Source organism: Monodon monoceros, unplaced genomic scaffold (genome assembly GCF_005190385.1).
Source record: "Monodon monoceros isolate NGI ecotype Baffin Bay Population unplaced genomic scaffold, NGI_Narwhal_1 Super_Scaffold_3, whole genome shotgun sequence".
Classification (NCBI taxonomy): domain Eukaryota; kingdom Metazoa; phylum Chordata; class Mammalia; order Artiodactyla; family Monodontidae; genus Monodon; species Monodon monoceros.
The window spans coordinates 80,762-93,372 of record NW_021703780.1 but is presented as its reverse complement, the minus strand read 5'-3'; the positions used below and the strand labels follow the sequence as shown (position 1 = coordinate 93,372).

The following is a 12,611-nucleotide window of genomic DNA, read 5'->3' as shown; positions in this document are numbered from 1 at the left end:
CAAGGTGTCTTAGGCACATGCAGAACTACCAGTTTACAAGAGGGCAAAGTTTATGTGCCACTGATAGTCTATTTCTTGAACCAAGTTACTTACTTTTAAAGTATTTGCCTTATTTCGAAATGAAATTACTCCTAGCATTAAACTTCTACTTTAATTTATATTTGTTTTTGATTTAATACAAAGTTAATCATAAATGCTTCCAAGAACAAAAAAACAAATAAATGAATCCAGTGTCCAATCTACGAAACCAGAAAACAAACCAAGGGAAAATAATAGCTACAAGTTCACAAAGCCCAATTTCATCTCTTTAAATAGAATGAAGTGTTCAGGACACAGACCATATCTCATCTCTCGAGGTCACATTTGGTCCAAACAGAACTTACCGCACTGTCTTTCATGACCAGCCGTTTATGAGATGTCAAGAGCTTTTCCAAAGGGTAAACAACTCGCCGCAGGTAACTCTCATCTTTGTGGTTGTCATACAGCCACTGGGCATCCAGCACATCGTGCATCGTCACCATGTGGTCCTGGAAAGTAGCCACATATGAAAATTACTCGAGTGCCATTGTATCCCCAACAGGCAAATGGACCTCACACTTCCAAACATGGAACGAATTTAGTCCCGTCTGCTAGTCCAAGCTCATTAGTCTTCGGTCTCTTCGGAGTCAACTCTTTACCTGTTGGTCTATTAAACCTAAGCAGGCATATCTGTAGGCTAGGAGGTAAATGAACAGAGTAATGCTATCCATCCAGTCATCCCCCCGCCAGCCTGTGTTTCAATGTCCCAAAGTTTAATTAACAGAACAGGGAAGCTGCCCTGAACTGAACTCAACACTTTGGAAACTGCCTTTTCTTGGATGTGAAGCAGGTAGAGTTCCACCAAGGGCTGGAGGACCCAAGTACCAGCCGGCTCTAAAACTCTTAGCCCCGCGATGACGTACCTTTTCACTCATGACTCCGGAACGAACCCGCCGGAGTTCCTGCATCTGACCACCAACTCCCAATAACAAACCAAGGTGTACACACAGCGTCCGAATGTAAGTGCCGGCCTCACAACTCACCCAGAAGATTCCTAAGACACATACAAAAGTAGTACATATTTTCCCAAGTAAACACATCACTGGTTGAGAAACCCAGAGTTATTCTCTATCTGCACCAGCAAAACTAGAGACAACGGACACAGGCCACGACTACACCACATACTAAAGGCATCTACTTTTAAGAGACTAATTCTCAAGAATTCATTCCTATGCACGTGTGCTCTACGTCGGCTCAGTGCCTCACAGGCCTAAGGACCCACCTAATCTCCTTTCAGGATCATACTCGATCATCTTGCTCTCGTAGATGGTCCGCACTCGGAGCTGCCTCTTTACTGCAGCGATGAGCGGGGGTCGCTGGAACAAGGCACCTGTCAAGGTCTCTAGGGCCTGAGAATAAGCACAAACCAAAACTCAAATAAGATCAAAGGGCAGATTTGGGGAGTTTAAGGGCACACTTGAAACACAAAAGGTCTCTTTCAATCATTTAGGATCTAAAAGGGCCTTTCAATTTTTGACTCTTTCTTCAACTACATAGGGATGGCTCAGTGCTGAGCAGAAGCCTCTCCTCAGAAAGGACATGAGCAGGTTGGCCACGGCAGCCCACTGACAAGGGCAAGGGCCTCAAAGTCCCCAGTTGCTAACAGGTGCCTTCCCTACAATTACAGACTTACCCTAGAAAGCTGAGTCCCCCCTTCGATAGCATTGTGCAGCCGGACAATTCCCACATACTCTTTGCCTGTAAAATGACAAAAGAGTAGTCAGGTGTGGCCACTGAGTTTTCTGTATTTTCTATATGCTTATATCACTCCCATTTTGTACAGCCAGAAAAAGCAGGCAATTTGAACTCCTGTTTCTGTAAAATTTGCATTAAGACAGATTTCATGGTGCAGATGTGGGAAAGGAATGAAGACGCTATCTCATCGAGAGCTCAACTTTCAACATGCTGACAGGGACAGCCGGAGCACCCGTGGAGAGCCTGACTGGAGACCACCTTAGAAGGTCAAGTAGAATTCTCCCCAATGCCAATGAAGGAGAGGCACTCTAGGCAGAAGCAGCAGGGCGGTTAGAGGAGTGTGGAGTGACAGGCCTGGAGCTGGGCTCAACGTGTGCATAAAAAGCACCTAGAACTCCAAACAAGGCAGCGCCACCAGGGTCTGGCTGAGGACAGAAGACACATACACACCAAGAATATCCCTTGCTTCTGTTTTCTGTTTTTGTTTTATGATTTTACTAATGAAGAAATCATTTCTGAGAGCCAAAATGTAGAAAGGAAAGGAAACACAGAAAGCCTTCCAATCTCAAAGTAGCCCCGTCTTCCCTCCCTCTCCCACATACCTGCGCTCTGCTGGGATTTCACCAAGCGAGTGGCTCGTTCAATGCACACTATTAAACAACCAGTCACCTTGGGATCCAGGGTACCACTGTGTCCTGTCTTCTCTACCCGGAGTATTCGCCGAATCCAGGCTACCACCTCGTGGGAAGAGGGGTTGGAAGGCTTGTCAAGATTAATGAAACCTGTCCTAGAATGGGAAAGAAATTACTGTGTCATCGGCTCTGGTCCGCTAATGAAAAGTAAATCTGAAGAGTAAAAAAGAAGAGTTTACCGTGGGTACAGGATATCATATTTAGGGCAATGCCATCGCTACCTCCGTGAATAACTGATGTGAAAGGGTCATTTTGAAAAGAACGGAAGTTTGGACAGTGCTGTTTCCAACACACTTACCTGATATAGTCCCCAATCTCCCTCTTCAGAGGATTTGAACCACAAGGAAGAGGTGTATAATGTGTTGTCCTTACATTTAGCTTATCAAAATTCTAGAAAGCAATGATACAACACAAAACAAACAATAAATCATTAACATGTGGGAAACAAGGGTCAGGACCACCATGAACCCTGATATGGTGACGCTTCAGGTGCTTGTTTTAGATCTTACTTCTATATTTCCATTATGTGCTGTGACAGACTGCTAAGCCTCCCCACATGCTGGAAAAATTACCTATATGAGTAAGAATACAACAAATTTGATCCCTCCTCCAGAAAGACCTCTTGGGGTACTACAGAACAAACTGGGCTTCACTGTGCAGGCTTATGAGTAAAATATGGACTAGCTTTGATTTTCTCCGGGACCAAATGGAGGGGGACTGGCAACACGGCTCCGCACACCTGACTGGCCTGCACCTGCCCCAGGCACTCCTACCCCACTTTCCTCACGTCTGCCCCTTCTCACTCTCCTTTCCAGGGCTCCACCACCAGCCTGAAAGGGCTCCCGTCAATGGAAGCCCCTTAGCTTCATCTTGGTACTTTCCACAAGCAGCAATGATTTTTTTAACTGTATCTCCCACCCTTAGATTTTAAGTTCCATGACAGTAGGGACATTGCCAACCTGGTTTACCAGCAGGTAAAAATAGAGAACCAGATGCTGTCTAAATGGCAGACACATCTGGCCAAGCAGAAACTCAACTGTATTGAATTCTATATGCAAATCTCTCTTTTTCCTCATATTTAGTGATTTATTCAAACAGTCTGTCAAGGAGTCTTTCAATAAATTTACCTCCTAATCTCGTAGCTGGCGCCCATTATGTCATTTGTGAAACTTGTAATTTAACTCATCACCGAAGTACCCTAGTTAAAACCCAACACGATAGCCAGTAACTTCTAGGGAGCAAGTTAACATGCCAGGCGCTGGTCGTATGCTCTCAAGCATGTTCTACTCCACAAACTAGGACAGGTCTGTAAGGTGAGGCTAAGTACAGAAATTGAGAATTGTTTATAAAATGTGATAGCAGTGTGACACTGTTGTAAAATTTACCTGTATTCTACAAGTGTTGGGTACATTGGAAATGCAGGGGGAAAAAACCCGAACAAACCCTGGGTCCTTCATCTCAGACACCTTGAGGAAGTGTTTTAGACGGCCTCATCTAGCATTTCCTAAGTCCAGGATGCACTCTCAATCAACTGTTTAATACTCAAAAACAATGTAAAAGCCAAGCGTTGACCTGATGCGAAACACATACCTTTAGCAACAGGGGCCACTGAGATGTGTCCAACTGAGCCACTTTGGATTCAGGTTTGATGAGAAATTCTTCAGCGTGTTGTATTTCCTTCCAGAGGACAGAAACACAGCCTGTTAGACTTCCCACCTGACTTTGAACAGTTCCACTACTACCACAGAAGTCTATACCTTTGAAATAAAAAACAAGGTAGTCTATGCCTTTTCCCTGGGACCTCCAAAGGAAAAAGAAATGAACAAAGAACTGAGAAGCGTAAGTGAAGTGCCACCAAGACGGGCACAGCAATTTTAAGAGAAAGAGGGGTAGTGGGTCTGATAAGAGAATTTCAGGGAGAGCACTTGGTGTGGCCAGCAACATTTAGCAGGGTGTGCCTGACAGCAAAGACCCAGGTTGGCAGGCGTTGTGTACTTTCTACACAACGACCACTCAATTACAGCCCATTCCTCCAAAGCCTTTAAAAACAGTTCTTTTCTGTAATCTGTCAGCTAAGAAACCTTTCTTTTCAGTCAAAGCAAAGTACAACATATTCGTACTCACTGCTACATCTTCTTCTGGTAAGGATTTCCGCTCCTTTTTCTTCTTATGCTTCTTCGGTAAAATAAGTACTTAAAAAACACACACACACAAGAATTAGGAGTTTTCCCCGAAAATAAAGACAATGAAGTTTAAAACAAGGGTAGGTAGAAAACGGATGCTTGTCTAGGATCACAGGGGAAGCCGCCGGTGTCAGGCCGAGTGCGCGGGCTGCACGGCGGGCTCCAGAGAGCAGCCGCACGTGTCGCCCTCCATCCCGGCTCACCACGTGGCCGCGCTGGGCTGAAACGCCCACGGCGCTCTGGCCGCGGGCCCGTAAGTTCCGTAAGCGACCGCCCAACGGTCCCCGAGGGCTGGTGGCCCCTAGAACTTTTTTTCGACTTAGCGCTCCGCGCACGCCCGAGCCCCTCGGCCCCTTTGCTTCCCATCATCGCGTGGCGCTGACCGCGGCGGCCGAGCTGGCGGCGGCGGCCCGGGCCCTAAGGGGACTGTACCGTCGGCGGGAGGCCCGGGCTGGTGGCGTCACGTCACCGCGGGGGCCTCTCGCTCTCTCGCCCTCACCCGTGGAGCCAAGGCCAAGCGACAAGGTCGGCAGGAGGCCCGGCAGCTGGAGCTAGCGGAAAGCTCGGGCCTCGAAGTTGTCCCCCCACCCCCGGCTCCCCTAGCCGAAGGATCTGGCCCCGGCCCGCGGCAACCCGCCCGGCCACCCGCGAGCGAACCACCCGTACCTTCCGCGTCCGCCATGTTGCCCCGCTGAGCGTGCGAGCCGCGTGGGCTAGCGCCGAGGAAGCTACAGCAGACTCCCGCCGCCGTCAGGCCGCGCCACTAGGGCCCGCCCACCTGTGCGCCGCCCCGTGCGTGTCGTGCAGCGGGGCGGGGCGAGGCGGGGCCGGGCTCGCGGGGCAGAGCCCCAAGCGCGCGCGGGACGGCTGCACACTCTCATTGGTGGACGCGGCCGGGACGCTGGCGCGTCCGCGCGTGCGCCTTGGGCCTCTCCCCGCCTTCGGCTGCCAGGTCTAGGAGCGCCTGCGCAGCTCGCCGGGGCGGCTCGTAGTCTGTGGGCACGGCCCGGCAGCGGTTCGCTCTCCTTCGTTGAGGTTTTACCCGGACGGGAGCACACGGGCACCCGCCTGAGCGCTCCTTGCTTCCTCGCCGACCCTTGAAGGTGGCTGTCGGATCAGTCCCAATGGCAAAATGAAGACGTTGAGGCGCATAGCATCCTTTGCCGCTTGTAATTCCCATCCAGCTAGAGTGGCACTGGCGATAGAAACAAGAGTGCGAGCCACTTGTGGACTTTTTAATTCTCCAGCAGCCATTTGGAAAAGAAAGTACAACGTTAAAAGTTAAATCGATTTTAATAACAAACTTTATTTAACGCAGCGATCCACAATATTATCATTTCAACATATAAGTAATACACAGCATTGTGAATGGCATATTTTACGCTCTTTTTGTGGTTTTTTTCTGTACCAAGTCTTTCTGGTGTGCGCTTTACGGTTACAGCACAGCTAGATTTCAGCTCCACGACGGGGCTCCATGTGAACTGCCGGACAGTCAAAGCGGGTTCGTGGCTGTGGTACTGAATGGCCAAGCAAGTAGCTGCTCCAGGTTCAAGCCCTCTTCCCTCCTGCAGTAATAATATTAATGCTCTAACTTGATTTTTTATACATAGCCAAAGTCCTCAATATCAACCAATCCACGAGCAGTTAATTACACTCCCCATCCCATAATTTTATAATGCTCCGTTGGTATATATTTGGCTAAATTTCAGGTACTCACTAATGGTTCTCCAACACTCCTCATCTGATCTGTTAGCAAATCCTCTCGGCTTTGCTTTCAAAAGATCCAGAATCTGGTAGTTTTTCACCACCCTCAATACTGTCACTGGAGTCCATGTCATCACCATGGCTCTCCTACATTTTTCCACTTGCCTCCTGCACTTCCCCCCTCTTTCTGTTTTTTCCAACTATATTATCTTCTCAACACAGCCCCTGGAAAGAGCCATTAAACTGTGAGTCAGGCCATGTCCCTCCTCTGCTCAAAGCCCTTCAATGGCTTCACATCTATAGTGGGATGAAGACTGGCCCCCCACTTCGGACCTAACCCCTGGACTCTATGAAAACGAACTTACTTGAAAAAAGGGTCTTTGTAGAGGTACTGAAGTTAAGGATCTACAGATGAGGTCATCTTGGATGACTCAGGTGGGCCCCAAATCCAACAACAAGTATCCTTAGAAGAGAAGAAGGACACAGAAGAGGATAAGACCATGTAAAGATGGCAAGAATGTTTTATCCCCAAGGATCTTCAGGGTGATGAATCATGGAATCCTGTTAAAAGGCCACCTGTAGTAGACCACCACCAACAAAAACTCTAGATCTGGTGAACGGCAGCCTGCCTTGAATCACCACGATGGAAAATCATGGCCCCTCATCTAATTCCCGGACCCCATCAATTCACAGACTCAGCCCTCAAGCGAAGGTGAGGCCAGGTACACATAACACAACTGTGTACTTTAAACCTTCCTCTGACTTTCCACTGTGGTCCAGTGGTCGGAAATGGAGTCTTTAGTCTGCGTCTTTCTCCCTGTGGACCCCCTGTGGCTCTTTCCCCAGTTCCTGATCGCATAATTGGCAGCTGGATGAATTCCCACAGAGGCTTCCTGAAGGACTCAGCACAATTATGGAAAGAGGGTCAAAAGAAAGCCCCGGTCACTGTCCCTTCAATTATCGGGCACATTACCATAATGAAGTCCCTGGGCATTGACGTGATCATCTCATTGTCCCCCAAACCATCATACTGGTCTGCCACGTTAATGACGTCATGCTGACTGGACCTAGTGCACGGGCAGTAGCAAATATTTCACCACAGAATGAAAGATAAGCCCCATAAAAACTCAGGGGCCCAAAACTTTCATGAAGTTTCTGGGCACCAGTGGACTGAAGCGTATTGGCATTGTCCCTCCAAAGAGAAAAACAAGTTGCTGTACCTCGAACCCACTGTCACGAAGAAAGTATGATGCTTGGTGGGCCCCTTTCTGGGAGTGGCATACCCCATGCGGATGCTTTTATACCTTTGTCAAAAACCAGTTGGGTAAATGTATGTGGGTCTATTTCTGGGTCCTCTACTCCGTTCCATTTATCTATGTGTTTATTCCTCTACCAATATCACACAATCTTGATCACTGTAGTTATATAATGAGCCTTGAAATTGTGTACAGAGATTTATGTGTTGATCTTGTATCCTGCAACCCTGTAAAGCTCACTTATTAGTTATGGGAATTTTTCATGTAGATTCCTTTGGATTTTCTGTGAAGACAATTATGTCATCTGCAAATGAAGACACTTTTAATTCTTCTTCCCAGTCTGTGTGCCTTTCATTTCTTTCTTTCTTTTTCTTTTTTTTCCTTATTGCACTGGCTAGAACTTCCAACACTACGTTAAATAAGAGTAGTGAGAGCACATAGCCTTGCCTTGTTCCCAACCATTAGGGGAAAGTGCCCAGTTTTTCACCATTTAAGTATGAAGTTAGTCATATGTCTTCCATAGATGTTCTTTAACAAGTTGAGGAAATTCCCCCCTATTCCTAGTTTTGTGAGGGTTTTTGTCATGAATTGATATTGGGCTTGTTCTGCATCAATTGATATAATCATGTGACTTTTCCTCTTTTGCTTGTCAATATGGTGGATATCACTGATTTTCATATACTGAATGAGCCTTGCATCTCTGGGATAAACCCCACCTGGTCGTGGTGTATAATTCTTTTTGTTTGCAGATTTTACTTGCGGATTTTACATTATTGGCCTTTCACACGCACGTATAGCTATCTCCTCATGTTTGTCCCTCATCCAGAAATTGGAGAAGAATTTTCTTTTCAAATTTTCTCTCTTTTCACAGAGAATAAGTTAGATGCATGGCCACTTTGCCCCACATAACATAATTAAAATAGAAACTCTTCCTTAATAGTGGACATTTATTTTCATAAGTCCTCCTAGTTACAAGATTTACAGTACTTAAAGAACTGCCAAACTAAACCTTTTTTTTTTTTTTTTGGTTGGGGAGCCTTGCTCTTTTTTGTTTTTTAAAAAAATGTTATTTATTCATTTATTTTATTGAAGTATAGTTGGTTTACAATATCGTGTTAGTTTCAGATGTACAGCACAGTGATTCAGTTTTATATATATATATATATAATTTTTCAGATTCTTTTCCATTATAGGTTAATACAAGATATTGAATATAGTTCCCTGTGCTATACAGTAGATCCTTGTTGGTTATCTATTTCAAACTGAACCTATTTTATTTTTTTAACATCTTTATTGGAGTATAATTGCTTTACAATGGTGTGTTAGTTTCTGCTTTATAACAAAGTGAATCAGCTATACATATACATATGTTCCCATATCTCTTCCCTCTTGCGTCCCCCTCCCTCCCACCCTCCCTATCCCACCCCTCTAGGTGGTCACAAAGCACTGAACTGATCTCCCTGTGCTATGCAGCTGCTTCCCACTAGGTATCTGTTTTACGTTTGGTAGTGTATATATGTGCATGCCACTCTCTCACTTCGTCCCAGCTTACCCTTCCCCCTCCGCTTGTCCTCAAGTCCATTCTCTACATCTGCATCTTTATTCCTGTCCTGCCCCTAGGTTCTTCAGAGCCCCTTTTTTTTAGATTCCATATATATGTGTTAGCATACGGTATTTGTTTTTCCTAAACCTAATTTAAATAAATGAGAAATGGGTAAGCCACAAAGGGAATCCAGGTTCTAAAAAACCACTTGCTATTCACATTATCTAGTCTCCCCAGGCTGGAGTGCAAACAAGCCATCCTGTGACTCTCTGTCATCATCTCGGATGAATGGAACTTGATTGTTTCAACAATCACGGTGAACATCATGCTGGGCCATTACACCGAAGACATCACGCTTACTGCACCTGGTGGACAAGAGGTAGCAGAGATGCTTCATTAGGACACCTGTATGCCAGAGTGTGGGAGATAAAGCCCATGAAAACTCAAGAGACTGACCCTTAGTGATGTTTTGAGATGGTCTGGACCATACTGGATATTCAGTAAGTTGCTGCACTGCATACCACCTACCACTCAGAAAGGGGCACCGCATTTGCTGGGGCTCTTCAGATTCTGTAGGCAACATATACGACATGAAATTGTGCCACCAGTGCTTCAGCAAGTAATCTGTAAGGTGACGTGTTTTTAGTGGAACCCCAGGCAAGGAAAGTCTCTGCGGCAGGTACCAGCCACTCGATGCACTGCAACGTTACATGGAGTTTTGGCAAGTCCTAAAAGGAGAAACAGACTGTGGATTCCTGGAGTTTTGAAGGAAATCATGCCCTCTACTGCCATTGTATTTTCCTTTTGATCAACCTCTGTGGCCCCTGCTGTGGGTGACACTCTTTCCCTTGACTCCCACGTGTAACCTCATAGGTCTGTTGGTCAGGGTCTCCGAAGGAAGCAAATGAGAGGCTCTATGGGTTGAACTGAGGAGAATCTAATGGGGAGATTGTTTATAGAGGTTAAAGGAATCAGCAGGGGTGAGGCTCCCCTCCCAGGAACTGCCATCAGTTGATGTGGTCATGGCCACTGTCACTGCCGCTGCTAAGCACTCTGCCTGTCCACAGCAGAGACCCACACCGAGTTCCCAATAAGGTAGCCTTCCCTGGGGGACGAGCCCACCACCTTGTGGCGATTGATGAAATCAGACCACATCTGTGGGGAAGGGGCCACAATTTGTCCTCACTTGAATAGGTACTTGTCATGGGCCACCTTTCTGCTAGCATGGCCACCCGTAGACTTACTGTCCTGCATTCAGTTTCACAATATTTCACATAACAGTGCTTCCGACCAAGGCAATCACTATAAGACACAAGACGTGTGCTACGTGCTGACACTGAGAGATTGCTCTGAAACCCCTGGCCTGAAAGGATCTGTGCTGGTCAGTCTAGTGAAGGCTCACTTCCTACGCTAGGTGGGTGAAAAGACACTGAAAGGGGGAGGTGAGCTGGTGGCCACTATGTGGTGCTGTTTCTCCTTAGCCAGAATCCACGGGCCCACAATCAAGAAGTAGGAAGGACTCCTCTCACCATCACACCTACTCATCTACTCCCAGCGTGGAGCAGCTTAGAGCTCTGTTGGTTTCCAAGGTAGGAATGCTTCAACCAGGACCCAAACGCTGGTTCCATCATATTGCCATTTAGGGTTCTTTATGCCACTGAACCACAGGTCTCCTGAGCAGGCTTGGATGGTTGACATTGATTGCCAAGTTGAAACAGGGTCACTGTTATACCATGGGATTGGGAAGGACTATGTCTTAAATCCACGGGATCCTCTGGGGCATCTCCTACTACTGTCACATCCACGCAGGACCACTAAGGATTCAGGCTCAGTGGGAATAAAGGTTTGGTTGACTTACCAGGTAAAGAATTCTGACCAGCTGAGGCTGGAGAGCAAAAGGAGGACAGGGACTGTAGTGAAGAAGGAAGCTATAAAGACCAATGAAATTATGATCTCAAGATCAGTTATAGAAAGGAGAATTGTAGTAGCTGTGTGTGCGCGTCTGTGTGTGTGTGTGGTGAACATATAAACTTTTCCCATATTCCTTCTCTCCAGATTTTATGTATGTCAAATAAAGGCTGATAGAGGTTAGCTTTATGTTTTTCTTTAGGTTTTAGGATATTGAAGTGAGGTGGTGTCTGAACTAGAGATGGCTACAGTGACGGATGGGCCTTTTGGTGTCCTGTTTTAGGGAGTGCTTTTTAGTTTTGTAGGAGGGATAGCATAGCAGTATTACTTTGCCAGGAGTGAGTTGTTGTTGCTTTCAGCGCCCACAGACTCCCAATGCTCCAGCACTCCATTGATTTTATAAGCACCTTCTTCCCTAAATTAAATCCCTTTCTGCTTGAAACACCTAGAGCAAACTCTGTTCCCTCCACTGAACCCTGACTGATTACAGAACAACACATGAACCCTACCATACAAGAGTCATCACTGTGGAAACTTCAGATGTATGGTAGGAGGCTGAGAAGTCTTTTTGTAAGTCAAAGAAATGATGTGGCATTTGTTTCTTCCAAGTGTCACTTCTAAGGGAGAGGTGTCACGCTGAGGGAAAAGAGCACTACAGGTCAGGGAGCTGGCCAGGTGACGCCATACTAATCACTCGGATTAGCATTGTGGATGCGGCCCCGAAATTTGGTATCCGTGCTTTTCTGTTTATAAAGTGTGTTCATAAAGGGCAGAGTGTGCCTCGAAGGGCAGCACAGACAGGCCTGGCTGCCTCTCAGCTGAGTTCCTACTTGTGCGACTTTGGAGGGTGATATGATCCTGTTTCTCATTTTACTCACCCGCACAACTGAGATCATGATCAAGCCCACTTGATAGTGTGTATGGATCCAGGGAGCTAATGCCTGTCCAGTGGTGTGCACACTCACCGGCCCTGCAGCCGCATGTCTGCGTAAGTGTCGTGTGCGTGGCTGTTACTTACCGGGCCCAGCACACCGCCTGCACCATCATTCTTGGATCCATGTTTTAAAGCCTTCGGGTCAAAGAGACTGCAAACAGCACTTCCAGTTTTGAACCTTTTGATTATGGATGATTTGGATTTAGTTTTGCTGCAGAGCTCATCACCGGATAAAGAGATCTTCGGGGGAGGGGCACAGCAGAAGCAGTAATTTGCAAACCACCAAGTGGAAACGGGAAGTCAAGGGGCAGTTAGGCTTTTCTTCATCCCTAAGCATTGACATCGCAGGTGCGGGGTCTAGATTTCGGCTCTCGTGACCCCGAGGCCCGGGCACCAGCCCTTCAGACGCGGCTGACCGCGGGCGGGGGCGAGGGCGGCGGGGGACCGGCTCTGGCCCGCAGGGCTTTCCTGCCCGAGGCCGGGGGTGGCGCCCGTCCCCTCCGGACGGGGGTCGCGGGGCCGCGGGGGGGGCGCTGGGGGGGCGGGCGGGGGGGGGGGAGGCGCTGGGCCCGCCCCGCCGGCATCCCCGCCGACTTCCTCCCGCCGCGGACGCCGGCC

The 12,611-nt window shown here is 47.4% G+C and overlaps 1 protein-coding gene and 1 non-coding gene across 2 annotated transcripts in view; both read right to left on the bottom strand.

The window, feature by feature from the left end:
* Positions 1 to 5,494, bottom strand: part of DKC1 (dyskerin pseudouridine synthase 1) — an 11,277-nt gene extending 5,783 nt beyond the window's left edge. Inside the window, exons 1-9 of the mRNA XM_029244040.1 lie at positions 5,315 to 5,494; positions 4,590 to 4,657; positions 4,056 to 4,142; positions 2,764 to 2,855; positions 2,376 to 2,560; positions 1,712 to 1,776; positions 1,301 to 1,427; positions 942 to 1,072; positions 384 to 527 (exon numbers count right to left, since the gene is read on the bottom strand). Coding sequence (XP_029099873.1) covers positions 384 to 527; positions 942 to 1,072; positions 1,301 to 1,427; positions 1,712 to 1,776; positions 2,376 to 2,560; positions 2,764 to 2,855; positions 4,056 to 4,142; positions 4,590 to 4,657; positions 5,315 to 5,330 — 915 coding nt within the window. The 5' untranslated portion in view covers positions 5,331 to 5,494. The remainder of the gene's footprint in view (positions 1 to 383; positions 528 to 941; positions 1,073 to 1,300; positions 1,428 to 1,711; positions 1,777 to 2,375; positions 2,561 to 2,763; positions 2,856 to 4,055; positions 4,143 to 4,589; positions 4,658 to 5,314) is intronic.
* Positions 707 to 842, bottom strand: LOC114908188. Its single transcript, XR_003796883.1, has one exon. It is a non-coding gene; the product is annotated as a small nucleolar RNA SNORA36 family (small nucleolar RNA).
* Positions 5,495 to 12,611: the final 7,117 nt, after the last annotated feature.